Below are 15,074 nucleotides of genomic sequence, written 5' to 3'. Positions count from 1 at the left end.
CGAAACGTCGATTCTCCTGTTCCTTGGATGCTGCCTGACCTGCTGCGCTTTTCCAGCAACACATTTTCAGCTCTGATCTCCAGCATCTGCAGACCTCACTTTCTCCTAAATTTGCTAGATTAAAACAAGGGACATAAGCTTGCAGACAGAGGAGATGATGGTGCAGTGGTATTATCGCCTTACTGTTAATCCAGAGACCCAGGTAATGTTCTGGACTTGAATCTCGCCAAAGCAGTTGATGGAATTTTAATTCAATTAAACTCTGGACTTGAGAGACTACTGATGACCATGAAACCACTGTTGGAAAAAAACCCATCTGGTTCACTAATGTCCTTTAGGGAAGGAAGCTTCCAACCTACATGTGACTCCTGACCCACAGCAATGTAGTTGACTCCTATCTGGCCTTTGGGCAATTAGTGATGGCACTGCCAGCGATGCCTACATCCCGTGAATAAAATAACAAAAAGGAGTTTAATCAACTAGCTTGGAAACATATGGACATTCCCAGGGCACGTGGGACATGAATCCAAAAGCAGGGAACACTGCCAGTATGCCATAACAGCCCCCCTGTCATGATATGCCACTATGACAAGATGTAGTCACTGATGATCTGCCATAATCATTCTGTGATACTTATGTCAGCTCCCACAAGATAAGGAGGAGATGGTACCGAAAAATGCATTGAACCTGCACTCTGTTTAATGGCTATCTTTCAGTTCATTCTGCTAACTGATTGCTGAATCAACACTCACTGATTTTCATCATGGGCCTGTTCTATGGCACCTTGTCCAAGATACAGAACAACCTCGATTATCCGAACGAGAAAGGTGGGGAATATGTTCTTCGGATAATTGATTGTTCGGATAACTGATCTGATTGTAAACAAAGGAAACAATACTGAACATACTTTTTTACATAGTTATGTTTACAGAGTTTTTATTTCATTCAATCAATAAAATGTGTACAAACGCTGGATATTGCTTAAACATCCATGATATTTTACAAATAAAATCACTTTGTAGTGAAAGTTTGACTGAAGTTGGTGGAATTTTTCGCTGACATTTTCCTCGGTTTTATCCCAGTCCTCGACAGCAGCTGGCATCTTCCTGTTCGCTGTCGTCCTGCTGTCCAGACCAACCAAGTGTTGTCCCTCCCTCCTCAGTGACCATCAAGCCCTTAGAGAGAGAGAGAGAGAGAGAAAGGTGCAAAATACAGGGGGAACACAAGAGAGAGGAAAGATTTTCTCGTTAACTTCAGTTTCTGTCATCTCAATTATTATATGGGGGGAGGTAATGTTTTCCCCACGTTTCCTCCCATCAAGTTGTCCTCCTGTTATTTTCACGTGTGCTAATTCACTATGCTTTGCTCTGTCCCATCAAAAAAAAAGTGATATTAAATTTTCTTGTCAGCTGAAAGATATTGAACTACTTTTTGCTTGGTTAAAAAAAAAGTTGTCATGGGATAACAAGAGGAAAAAGCAACAGAAATGAAAAGTGCAAGCGCATTTTTTGACTTAACCCTCCGGAGAATGAGCTGAGTAAAAAATATTGTTGGGTTTGCAAAACGGAGTGAGTCAATGTTGAGAGGAAATCTTGCTGTTAAAGCGCACAGCTCGGGCTTGCACGTATGTTGTTCTTGCGTGTCCACAGTCACAAATCTTTGTCCTCTGGGAAAATAAGTATCAGAGAGTCGTTTTAATAAAAAGTGTCAGACTTAACTCTAACGTCATGTCTCAAGTATATATTTGAAGTTAATTATTTATCAAATCATACTTGCATCTATATTCCTGTTCAAATTTACAAAATGATGCATTAAATTGATGAGGAATAGAATTTTCTTGTTTTCAATTGAAATGCATGTACAAGGACCTTGAGATCTTGTTCTGATAATCCGAATTTCAGATAATTGATTTTCGGTTGTTCTGTATATTGAAAGTCCAATATTATAAAGGAGGCAGGGTTTCTTGAAATTTCTTTAAGAGTTGCTGGCGGCTGATTTTCAGCAGCACATTTCAGGAGTTACTAGTCTTCAGCATTGATCAAGATGGAGTCATTGGCTGAACTGTTGGATTTGCTCCATTTAGCTCAAAACATTATCTTGCTGAGGGAGTCGAAACCTGCATTAAGACAGATTATTTGGAGATATTTTCTAATCAACATGTTACTGCATTCCTCTGGAGAAGGTTAGCACTCAAACCCAGGCCTCCTGGCCCAGAGATAGAGACATTAACACTATACCACAAGAGCCCCTCATTATCCATTCAGCAGATCCAATTGTTTTAAATAAATACTTCCCACACTCTATGATTCTGTGACAGGGACCATTAGTTTGCAAAATTAAAATGTGGAGGGACCTTTCAGTATGGTCTGTATGGAGGCAATGATTACCCAGGGTTACCTGTTACACAGCTAATCCAGCACCTTGGCCATCTCATGGCCAGTCTGGAAATCAGTGATTGACTCTGTCACTGCCCAATCCCAGCCCAGACACCATTCCCCCATCACCATTTCAGTGATCACTGGGGCTGTGTTTCAGTTACAATGAAGAAAATCTTGAAAACAAAATGTTTAACTCAAAATGCAACTAGGTAGTCATGCATCTGAACAGGTTGAATGATGAGTTATTGCATTAAACTTAAGCTTCTAATAAAATGTATGCAAATAGTACTAGATTCTGAAATACTTAAAAGAGAAGCAGTTTACATTAATGCTGCATCACTACACCGGCTCTGAAAGTTATCACTCTCATTTACATTCCCAGAATCATTTATTTCCCCCAGATCTTTGAAATGAGTTTAATGTTACACATTAGTGGCCCAGCATATTTCCATAACTTTGACTGAGCTGTCATATGTGGAAGTAATTCATCAGAACCAAAAGACATTTCCAGTCAGTCTCTCCCCTCAATATTAAGGTTTCCAAACATACAATTAGCAGCCAATATTAATGATCGGTTATAAACAATGCTACCAATCATCTGTAAAATATGCTCTTATAGAAACAGGAGGCCATTCGGCCCTTTGAGCCTGCTCTGTCATTCAATATGATCTTGGCTGATCATCCCATTCAGTCCCTGTTCTCATTTTTACCCCAAAGCCTTTGATCCCCTTCTTTGCCAAGGGAGGCTGTGGAGGCAGGTCATTGACTACATTTGAGACTGAGATAGATAGGTCAAGAGTGTTAAGAGGAGAGAGTCAGAGAATGGGGTAGAGAAACCTATCAGCCATGATTGAATGGTGGAGCAGACTCGATGGGCTAAATGTTCATATGTGTTATGGTCTTACGATCTCTTTAGCCCTAAGTACAACATCTAAATCCTTGAAAATATTCAATGTTTCTGTGGCAGAGGATTCCACAGGCTCCCCACTCTCTGGGTGAAGACATTTCTCCTCATCTCAATCCTCAATGGCCCACCTCTACACCCTGGGGCTGTGACCCCTAGTTCTGGACTCTCTGGTTCCCGCGCTAACCCCTGTCAGAATGAGCTTTTCATGACATTCCTCCTCATTCTTCTGAACTCAGTGAATAAAGCCCTAAGCAATCCAATCTCTCTTTAGACCTCTCTCCCTGAACAAATCCCTTTCTACTGTATTTACTTCCAATCGATTACCAGTTACTTTTTTTTTCGCGTTGAGTGTCTTGCTCACGAGTTTGGAAACCATTTGGAAAATTTGAGAAGTGAGAGGGTGAGATAGCACGGAGAAAGCCGGGAGAATTCAACTATGTTCGGGATTATCATTTTAACAAGAGCCGACACAGGGGAGAGTTCGGCTATAGCGTTTGAAAGGAGCTGCGCCATCTGGCTATGTAGAAGGAATCGCTCACAATTCATCCGTTACAATAAAAAAAAGTTAATTAACTCAATCCAGCAACACATGATAGCCCCTCTCGACCCTGCCAAACAAAATTAAAACAGCCAGCTATTGCAATGACTCCAGCCCGTCCTCTACCCTACTATTCAGCACTTGGTATTGACCAGACATTAAAAGAGAAGGTTAAACAGTGAGCTAACTAAATACCTGTTGACGGGAAGTCCTCACTGCGGCTTAACCCCTGACCTGCTTCCAACACTTAGCCAATTTATTGCAGATTTCCAACACTGCTCTTACACGTTCCCCTGCGTTAATCGCTCGTCTCTGAATTGTTTTGCTTTGCCTAAGAAAGTTTCTGACCTTATCTGTGACATTATTTTTAAAAAGAAAGCACGCTACAGTTTATCGAATAGCCTTACTTCCACTCCTGTGTCCTATGGTCTTGTGGGGAATCTGAAGTGGTAGTGTTAGGGGCAGTGTGTACAGAGAGGTGGGGGTAGACTCGGTGGTGAATCTCTAGTGCCCTGTGTGATATCTGCTTGTTCCTATCGTTTTTGCAAAACTAGAAACAATGCTCTCCCCCCCCCCCCCATCAAAACCCCCTTACAAATCAATACAACCTCCCCACTTCAGACAGACACACACAAACATGGGGCGGGGTGGGAGGAGAGAGAGAGAGAGAGAGCTGGAGGGTCTCTGGACACAGTACTACAGTCAATAACATAACGGGGACAGGTCTTGCACTGGAGTGGACAAGAGGTAAAGGTGGGGAGATGCCATGTATTCAAGCTTAACCTTTCTCATCGCGGATAGAGACGCTTTCGTTCTCAAATAGGAGACACGTGCAAGTAATCGCTTGTCCAGACGCAGCGTCTTCAGAAACTGCCTGCAATCATTTCTCTCTGAACCGTTCCGGGGGGCAAACTTGTCGCTGGAGGAACACCGTGCCCCTCTAGCTCAGTGCAACCCTCCCTCTCCCCGCACCCAGAAAAGGGCCAGCTCGCTGTAACACGGGCCCCGTGAAGGTCAGTTTAAACCACTCTCTTATCTCCCTTCCCCTCTGCATCTCGCCTGGGCCCCGGGCTGTTGCATCTTCTTGCTGAGACTTGCCTTATTTGAGGTTAACCCATGAGGGATCCTCGCGTCACTCGGTTTCTCTGAAGACAATGCAACGTGCAGAGAGGGTGCGGGCTGGATTCTAGACCAGACAATTAGTTTAACACGTTGTGCTTTGTAAAGACTGTATCGCTCCCCCGTTCTCTCTCTCTCCCTCTGTCATACTACGTCTTCAGGTTTAGAAACACCGCCAGTGCCCAGAGACACAGAGAGAGAGAGAGCACTGTTCATCATCATCTGAGCTGAAACATGTCATCACCAGCCTGACCCGCCTATTATACCCACTGCCATTTATAGTAGGCAGACAGACAGGGAGAGAGAGAGAGTGAGAGAGAGGGGGGAGTCAAACATTTACAAATACTAATAACAAAAGGTGAAAGCTCATTCCCAGAGCCCTGTGAGGGAAAAGAGACGGAGAGAGAGAGAGAGAGAAGCTGGGGATGCAGTGAGCTAATAACAGCCAGGCTGAGGGAGCTCAGTCCGTGCCCTCCAGACTTCCCAATCTCCACTCGCCTGCTTCGCTACTGCGGGATTTACCTGTCGCTTTCAGGAGGAGGTCGGTCTCTTTTTGTTCCCGTTGTTATTTTCGGATTCTTTCTCTCCTCTGGAAGAAGAAGGATTGTCCTTGTCAGCAGGACTTGGAGTCTTGCTGTTGCTGCCGAGGTAAGTGGCTGGGTACCCTGCCCGGGAGGGAGGGAGGGAGGGAGGGGTGGGGGGATTAAATGCTCTTCTCTAAACTTTCTCACTTCCCCTGCATGGGGACCCCGCTGCAAGTTTAAACTGGGCTTGCGGATTTATTTTAAATGTCTAAGAAATTAGGTCGTTGTACGATGATGTTGCTCTTTCCTCACGTCTGATGGGCTTTTTTTAAATTGTTGGTTGTTTTTATTGAGAGAATCCCTTTGTCCGGTCTAAAATAATCCCCGCGTCGGACCTTCTCAATCACCTTCCCAGCCAGTTTCCTCTTCCATCAATGGGGTGTCCTTCAAATACACCACAGCTGACAGTGGGACAGTAAAAAGACACCCAGCCCTTCCGGGAAAAGAACGTTCCTCTCCCTCTCCCTCTCCCCCTCACTCTCTGTCCTCCTTCCTTCTCTTTCTCCCTTTCCCTCTCCCTCCCTTTTTCACTCTCTCCCGCCCTTTCCCTCTCCCTCTCCCTCTCCCTCAATACATCCCCCCAATAACAGGGGTAAGATCGGCCACAACATTCACTAGGAATCTGTTTGCCAAGAGGGTGGGGGTATCTGTATTGATTCTGGGCTGGTTTATGAATGTTTTTTTGCAGTTCATCTGCTGATCCTGCCAGAGGACTCTGAAGCCAGGGAGAGTTTGACAGAGTAACAATGTCTGAGTGAGATGTGCTGATGAATACCGGTCCCCCTGTTCCTGCAAACCACTCTATGCTTTTCTCTTGCAGATGTTGCCGGGTGCCAAAAGAAGGTGCTGCCCACTGTAGCCAACCCAGCCCGGACTCACCATGGCAGCTGGGGTTGCGGCCTGGTTGCCCTTTGCCCGAGCTGCTGCCATAGGATGGATGCCAGTGGCCAACTGTCCCATGCCCCTTGCCCCTGGAGACAAGAATAAGAAACAGGACGAGCTCATCATCCTCAATGTGAGCGGCAGGCGCTTCCAAACTTGGAAAAACACCTTGGAGAGATTCCCAGACACCTTATTGGGCAGCACCGAGAAAGAGTTCTTCTTCCATGAAGAAAGCAAGGAGTATTTCTTTGACCGGGACCCCGACATCTTCAGGAACGTGTTGAATTTTTACAGGACGGGCAAGTTGCACTACCCAAGGCATGAGTGCATCTCAGCCTATGACGAAGAGTTGGCTTTCTTTGGCATCATCCCGGAGATTATTGGGGACTGCTGCTATGAAGAGTACAAGGACAGGAAGAGGGAGAATGCTGAGAGATTGATGGATGATAGTGACTCAGAGAACAAAGCGGAAGGCAATCTTCCATCCAGAACCTGTCGCCAGACCATGTGGAGAGCCTTTGAAAACCCCCACACCAGCACCTTAGCGTTAGTCTTCTATTATGTGACTGGCTTCTTCATTGCAGTGTCAGTGATCACCAATGTGGTGGAGACGGTGCCCTGTGGAATTGGCCCTGGCGATGTCAAGGACCTGCCCTGCGGGGAGAGGTACGTGGTGGCTTTTTTCTGCCTGGACACGGCCTGTGTGATGATCTTCACGGTCGAATACCTCCTCCGGCTTTTCGCTGCCCCCAGCCGCTACCGGTTCATGAGGAGCGTGATGAGCATCATTGATGTGGTGGCCATCATGCCTTATTACATTGGCCTGGTGATGACCAACAACGAAGACGTGAGTGGTGCCTTCGTCACCCTCAGGGTGTTTCGCGTGTTCCGGATTTTCAAGTTTTCTCGCCATTCCCAAGGCCTGAGGATCCTCGGCTACACTTTGAAGAGCTGTGCCTCTGAACTTGGATTCCTCCTCTTCTCCCTCACCATGGCCATCATCATCTTTGCCACTGTGATGTTCTATGCGGAGAAAGGATCAACTCATAGCAAGTTTACAAGCATCCCCGCCTCCTTCTGGTACACCATTGTCACCATGACAACTCTGGGGTAAGTCCAAAGGTGTTTACTCTCTGATACACACACCCTCTCCCCTCCTCTTTATTCTGATAAAGGTTAACTCACAGAGTCCCAAACTCTCCCTATGTCTGAGTGCGAGGACTGCTTTACCTGAATACTTGAGTAAAGTCATTAGCCAAAAAAGTGGATTTTTTAAAACAAGACTCGCCCCCTTCGGCATTCACTTTTCAAAGTAATCTCAAATTAATAGATGATAACATCGCCTTTTTTAATTTAGTAGTGTAGGGCAAAACATTGAAAGTAGAAAAGGGATTAATTAAATATCGTTTCAGCTCCAGATTAGGCATTGAACCTGCATGATTTGATGAACAGCCTGGACGTCTATAATTACATTCTCGGAATTAACTTTGTTTAATCCCGTTTTCTAAGGAGTACCAGGCATTGCCAGTAGCCGCTGCATTTCACGCGGAGACAGAGAAGCAGCCCCAGATATTAATTTTTGTCAAGCAGGGGAGCAGAAAGTTTAATTCACAAGCAGTGTGTGCGATGGAGTGAGTGGGAATGTCTCATCGAGTGGCAGACCCTGAATTGTACTTAACACTGTGGTAGTTAACAGTCACTTTCCTTAGTTACTGCACGCTTTCACTGCGAGGCAACAGATTAGACGCCATCCCTGGAGAGTCTTATTTATTTTATCACCAACTGCAGTATTTCATTTCCTCAAGAAGGAATTTCAGACGGGGCAGGGGAGAAGCGTGATTTCTGCTTTAGGAAGTCACTCTGCAAACTGCAACCAGGCGATGCATTATCCTTCATTGTTTTGGTCTAAGGAAAGACAAGACTGTGAATGTAATCTGACCGAGTTTTCCATAATAGAACTCACAAAAACAAACGTGTATTTTTTAAGACTTCCTGGGTTAATGGCCTTAAGGTTTATTCGTTGGAGTAATAGCAGTAAAGTGTTTACAAGGCGGCTTGGTGGCTGAGTGCTGCCGCGCTCAATGCTGATGAACGCCTCTGTCCATGGTGCTGAAATACCGCCCTCCTCATATCTCTACAAATTACTGGACGCTTGGGACATTTCTGGGAGCGGCGGTTGTCCCACGCTTTTTACGCTGTCATTCTCGCTGTCGGCAATCTTTTTCATTGTCCACTTGGTACTGCTCGATTGCAGAGGGATGAATGTTAGGCTGTTTCCTCTGTCCGCCAAGAGGCAGGGACTATCGGTCTGGTTTCTGTTGTCCACCTCCCAAGCCGAATCACATGATTCCGGGCACAGTCAATAGTGAGGGAATGCTGCACTGTCGCAGGGGCCTTCTTCTGGACTTTATACCTAGGCACTGCCTATCCCGCCTGACTGATATAAAAGAGCCCCTTGCGCTATTTATTTGACAAGCAGGGCTTTAATCCCCAGCGTTCTGAGCAATGTTTACCCCTCATCCACATCATTAAACAAAAGACCATCATCTTTTTGTTCCTTGTGGGAGCTTGCAGCAAATTGGCCCCCACATCTCCTACATTAAAGCACTTCATTGGCTGGAAGATAATTTAGAACAGCTTGTAGTTAGGAAAAGTGCTACTAAGGTGAATATTTACTTGCCTTTGCAAATGATGCCAACAGCGTGGGTTCATTTCCTGCATCAGATGAGGTGACCATGCAGGACTCTCCTTCTGAACCTCTCCCCTGAGGTGTGGTTACCCTCAGGTTAAACCGCCACCAGTTCTCTGTCTCTCTCTCCAATGAGGGAGAAGCTTGATAGGTTATGACAACTTTACCTTTTTTCTACAACAGGTGAACTGAGCAATGTAGGAAACGGATGTTAAGCAAAATACTAACAATGGTGCAGACTAGACAGAGTTTGTTTTGGATGGACTACCTTTCCAGAATGCTACCTTAGTACTAGTCTCTTGGTTGTTTGTATAACTATTGACTTTGCAATTCACAATATATCAGTTTATGATAAAATTACATTCTTCTTTGGAAATTTTCAAGAATACTCAATTTGGGGCAATCACACTAAGTAAGACTTTTTCTTTCAAAATTACTGTCAAACTTTTATTTCTATTGTCGGGTTGGCTCTATAATTTATCCAGCATTAGAACATCCTTGAGTCAAATCATTTATCTCTGCAGATTGGAAATGACTAACATTACCAACAGAGAGTGACATTATACTTTGATAACTTAGGTGTCATTAAAAATCTGAAGCAGCCTTTGACTTGGAGATCATATTCACATTTAAACACATATCCATTCTCCAGGAACATTCATTCTGCTTAAATTGAAACATTTTATATGACATTTTCTTAGCCTCTCGAGGACAAGGCACTGATGGTATACTAGTATTTTTAGAACTATATAAAAGCCATTGGGCCAAACCAGCCTATTTATTTTTAATATATTCACTTCATCTTTGTGTTTTATTACCATAATCGCTTATCCCTTCCCTCTCTCTAAATGGACCTGATTATGTTCTCAACTCATTTTACAATCTCTGCTTCAATAACTTCCCATGGTAACTTGCATCATAACTCTGTTACATGTTCTATGAAAAATTTCATCTGACATCCTGCCTGGCTCACTCTCTTCATTTTTATTTTGATCTTCTGAGTACTTAAAGTCTGCACCATGCTTCAGAATTTGCTTACATCAGGTAATGAATCCATCCTGACTTTGTTGCATATAAAGAATATCATTCAATGAGGCTTCAGTACATTGCCCTCAGATTTATTACTTTCTGATCCAGTTAAATTGTCTTATTATCTACTTTGACTTCTAACTCCCTGGACCATAAAATGACCCCTGAGTTAACAGGGTTTATGCCCAAAACGTCAATTCTCCTGCTCCTCAGATACTACCTGACTTGCTGTGCTTTGCCAGCACCTCACTCTTGACTCTGATCTCCAGCACCTGCAGTCCTCACTTTCTCCAGGTTGTAGAGACATCTGCTGCCTGACATTTTTGAATTCCCTCCTTGTCCTAATCCCTGGAAAGTGATTGAGAGAAATTTCATCAAATAGCATGTTTCCTTCTTTCGGTGTATCCCTCTATCTGTCTGTTTCTCTGTGTCTGCTTCTGTCTGTCCATCTCTTTTTGGCTGCCTCTCTCTCTGTCTCCCTCTGTCCATTTGTCTCTCTCTGTCTGTCTCGGTCTTCCCCATTCTCTGTCTATCTGCCTCTCTCTATCTGTCTCCCTCTCTCTCTCTCTCTATCTGCCTTCTCTGTCTGTCCAATCCAGCTGCCTCCCTCTTTCTGTTCATTTTTCTCTCCCTCTGTCTGCCTGCCTCTGCCTCCCTCTCTCTTTGTCTGCCTCTCTCTGTCAGTCCCTCTATTTGTCTCCCTCTCTATTTGTCTCCCTCTCTATTTGTCTGCCTCTTTCTATCTGTCTGTCTCTGTTTCCTTTTGTCTATATCTCTTTGCCTCTCCCACTGTCTGCTTGTCTCTGTCTGCATTTCTCTCTCTGTTCCTCTTTCTCTGTCTATGATTTTTGCTCATCATTTGTACCATACATAGGACAGGAGGAGGCCATTCATGTCCTCAAATTTGATTTCCTGTTCAATTGATTGTGGTTGATCTATATCTGAAACAATGAACTGCTTTTGATCCTGGCCTTAAGATCAATTGACCTTGGTTTAAAAAGTTCCAGTGAGCCAGCACCAGAACCTTTTCGGGGTGAAATTACTTGTTTTTTGTGTGATGAGGTAAGTTCTTACTTTTCACTTGAAAGGTTTGCCTCTGATTTTAAACTGATGGCCCCATACTCAGCAAAGGTAGCAGTTTCTCTGCATGTACCGTACTAAATCTTTTATAATATTGTCTATCTCTGGTAGATCACCACAGAATCAATTAGATCAGAATTCTTTATTATCAAGGTAAAATAAGGCAAAATCCGAATGTTCTTCAGCTCCTGACTTCCTTAAACCATTCCAATATTTACAAGGCACCTGTCAAGACTGCCAGGCAATATTGTCCTCTTGATTGGATGAGTGGATCTCCACCACACTTACAAAGCATTTGAGACAGGGCAATGTGTTTAATTGACACCTCCTCCACCTACATAAACTTTAAATCAATCCATCATCAGTGCACAATGTGCACAATCAATATGATGCCATGAACAATCTCAGAGTGTTTCCAAACCCAAATAACATCTAACATCAAGGGCAAGGGCAGTAGGCATATGAGATCACCAAAACATTCAAGTGCCTCTCCAAGTAGTATTCCATTTTGACTTGGAAATATAATTATTGTTTCATCAATGTCTACTTCTGTCTTTTCCCTCTTCCCATGTCTAAATGATGCATGAGGCAGAGAAAGCCCCTTATGTTTCAGTGGGTAGTAAGTTTTCTGGAACAGGTGTCTGATCTGTCTTCAGAGATTGTAATTTGTGTGATCCATGACTTATCAGGTAACTTGCCCACTCTTACCACATGCTATAGGTGCATTGGAATAATTATTAGTTGATACTCAATCTGTTTGGTCTTGTTATATTTTCTGTAGCCATCAAATTATGTATTTCTGGCTTAGACTGACCCGTTGCTCCATTGGAGCTCCCCATTTCTTCTTTGTCATGAGGTCGAAGTTCTAGTATTCCCTATAGAGCTGCATTACAGGAGCACCTTAACCATATGAATTGCAGGTGTTCAGAAAATAGTTCACTACCATAGTCCCAAGGACAGTAAATGATGGGCATTAAAAGCTGCAGCTATTAGCAAAGCTTACATCCCAGGTGTGAATGACAATCAGAGACAATGCAATCAGTTTTCATAATTAACCCTTTAATCCCAGTACAATTCTGGTGAATCTTCACTATCTGTCCACCAAGGTCAAATATTCTTCCCAAAATCAATATTTCAGGTTTCTTTTGCAACAGTGAAATAACAAGCTAAGAATTTGGCAGTGAGAATGGTGTTTCTGCATCACAAACTAGCAACCACATTCCGCCAACATTTTATTAATGTATTTATCAACATGATAATGATAATTCATTTTTTGTAAGGTTGCTGGAGGAATAGATACTGGCCAAGAAACCAGAGAGAAGTCCCTTGCTCTTTCTACAAAATAGTGTCATGGGTTTTTTTTAATCCACTTGAGAGGGCAGGTAAGGCTTCAATTTACTATCTCATCTGGATGTACACCCCAACATAAGGTCAGAAGTGGAGAAGGTCACTGATGACTGCACAATCTTTACGCTATTCATGACTCGTCAGATACTGGCAAGGAACATTCACACTGCATAAGTGCCAGCATTGACTGTCTTCAGCAAGAAAGAATCTAACTATCTCCCATTGATGCCCAATGAGCATCAGTGAATCCCTCACTTTCAACATCCTGGGAATTGATATTAATAAAAAATTGAGCAAGACCAATAATATAGATATAGTGCTGATCTGAGCAGGTCAGAGGCTAGGAATCTTGCAAAAAATAACTCACCTCCTGACTCCCCAAGGTCTGCCTGCTACCTATGATTCACAAGTCAGGAGTGTGGTAAAATGCTCCTCACTTCAACAGCACACAAGAGGCTTGACTCCATTCTAGACAAAGCAGCCACTTAATTGGTGTCACATTCACAAATATCTACTCCTTCCACCACCGTTGCACAGTAACAGCAGTGTGTACCATCCACATGATGCATTGAACAACTCCCAAGGTTCTCACCCCCTCACCCTCCCCATCTCCACACAGTTCAGTTGTCAGGCCTCAACTATATCAATGATTTTCAAGCAGAGACAGAGTGTAACATAACAAAATTCACTGATGATACAAAATAAGTGGGAAAGCAGGCAGTGATGAGGAGATAAAGAGTTTACAGATGGATATTAATAATCTGGGAGAATGGGCCAGAACCTGTCAGATTGAGTTAATGTGGATAAATACGAAGTTATCCATTTTACCTGGAAACATAAAAGGGCAAATTATTACTCAAATGAAAAGCAGTTTCAAAGTGCATCAGTGCAGAGGGATCTGGGTGTCCTTGTGCATGAATCACAGAAACTGGGTCTGCAGGTGCATCATAGACTAAGAAAGGCAAATGGAATCCTGACATTCATTGCAAAAGGACTGGATTATAAAAGTAAAGTAGTGTTGTTACAATTATATGGGGCATTGGTGAGACCACACCTGGAGTATTGTGTCCAGTTTTGGTCTCCTTACTTGAGGAAGGGTGTGGTGACACTGCAGGCAGTCCAGAGAAGGGTCACCAGATTGCTCCCAGGGATGAAAGGGTTGTCATACCAGGACTGGTTGAATAGCTTGGGTTTGTGTTCACTGGAGTTCAGAAGAATGAGGGGGAGATCTGATTTTAAATGCTAAAGGGGATTGATAAGGGTGGGCATTGAACACATGTTGCCCCTTGTGGGACAATCTCGAAGAAGGTGTCATAGAAAGCCAGTAGGGCCCCTCAAAGATCAGCAAGATGGGGGAGATAGTGAGCAGCACAGTGGCACAGTGGTTAGCACTGCTGCCTCACAGCGCCTGAGACCCGGGTTCAATTCCCGCCTCACTCCTGACTGTGTGGAGTTTGCACGTTCTCCCCGTGTCTGCGTGGGTTTCCTCCGGGTGCTCCGGTTTCCTCCCACCGTCTAAAGATGTGCAGGTCAGGTGAATTGGCCATGCTAAATTGCCCGTAGTGTCAGGTAAGGGGTAAATGTAGGGGAATGGGTGGGTTGCGCTTTGGCGGGTCGGTATGGACTTGTTGGGCCGAAGGGCCTGTTTCCACACTGTAATGTAATCTAATCTAAATGAGTATTTTGCAACAGTGTTTACTGTGGAGAAGGACATGGAAGATATAGAATCTAGGGAAATAGATGGTGACACCTTGAAAAATGTCCATATTACAGAGGAGGAAGTGCTAGATGTCTTGAAACACCTAAAGGTGGATAAATCCCCAGGACCTGATCAGGTGTACCTGAGAACTCTGTGGGAAGCTAGGGAAGAGATTGCTGTGCCCCTTGCTGAGATATTTGTATCATTGATAGTCACAGGTGAGGTGCCAGCAGACTGGAGGTTGGCTAATGTGGTACCACTGTTTAAGAAAAGTGGTAAGGACAAGTGAAGGAACTATAGACCAGTGAGCCTGATGTCGGTGCTGGGCAAGTTGTTGGTGGAAATCCTGAGGGACAGGATATACATATATTTGGAAAGGCAAGGACTCATTAGGGATAGCCAACATGGCTTTGTAGATCGGAAATCATATTTCACAAACTTGATTGAGTTTTTTGAAGACTTAACAAAGAGGATTGATGAGGGCAGAGCAGTGGATGTAATCTAAAGTAAGACATTCAACGAGGTTCCCCATGGGAGACTGATTAGCAAGGTTAGATCTCACGGAATACAGGCAGAACTAACCATTTGGATACAGAACTGGCTCAAAGGTAGAAAACAGAGGGTGGTGATGATGGAGGGTTGTTTTTTAGACTGGAAGCCTATGACTAGTGGAGTGCCAGAAGGATCAGTGCTGGGTCCTCTACTTTTTGTCATTTACTTAATGATTTGGATATGAACATAGGAGGTATAGTTAGTAAGTTTGCAGATGACACCAAAATTGGAGGTGTAGTGGACAACGATGAAGGTTACCTCAGATTACAA

At 43.8% G+C, this 15,074-nt stretch overlaps 1 protein-coding gene and 1 long non-coding RNA gene across 3 annotated transcripts in view; one reads left to right on the top strand and one right to left on the bottom strand.

Moving 5' to 3' along the window:
* Nucleotides 1-919: 919 nt before the first annotated feature.
* LOC122563043 lies at nt 920-5,552 on the bottom strand. Its single transcript, XR_006315473.1, has 2 exons — nt 5,465-5,552; nt 920-1,175 (listed from the first exon to the last, which is right to left on the bottom strand). It is a non-coding gene; the product is annotated as an uncharacterized LOC122563043 (long non-coding RNA).
* kcnd3 (potassium voltage-gated channel, Shal-related subfamily, member 3) overlaps nt 4,428-15,074 on the top strand; it is a 410,316-nt gene continuing 399,669 nt past the window's right edge. Inside the window, exons 1-2 of one of the 2 annotated variants that reach the window (XM_043716375.1) lie at nt 4,428-4,836; nt 6,347-7,518. In XM_043716375.1, coding sequence (XP_043572310.1) covers nt 6,407-7,518 — 1,112 coding nt within the window. In that variant the 5' untranslated portion in view covers nt 4,428-4,836; nt 6,347-6,406. Of the gene's footprint in view, nt 4,837-5,501; nt 5,591-6,346; nt 7,519-15,074 lie in introns of those variants that run through there. The other variant, XM_043716374.1, reaches the window with a different exon arrangement.

Source organism: Chiloscyllium plagiosum, chromosome 26 (assembly GCF_004010195.1).
Source record: "Chiloscyllium plagiosum isolate BGI_BamShark_2017 chromosome 26, ASM401019v2, whole genome shotgun sequence".
In the NCBI taxonomy this organism is placed as follows: Eukaryota; Metazoa; Chordata; class Chondrichthyes; order Orectolobiformes; family Hemiscylliidae; genus Chiloscyllium; species Chiloscyllium plagiosum.
Note: the sequence above shows the minus strand (reverse complement) of the source record. Positions and strands in the feature narration are given on the sequence as shown.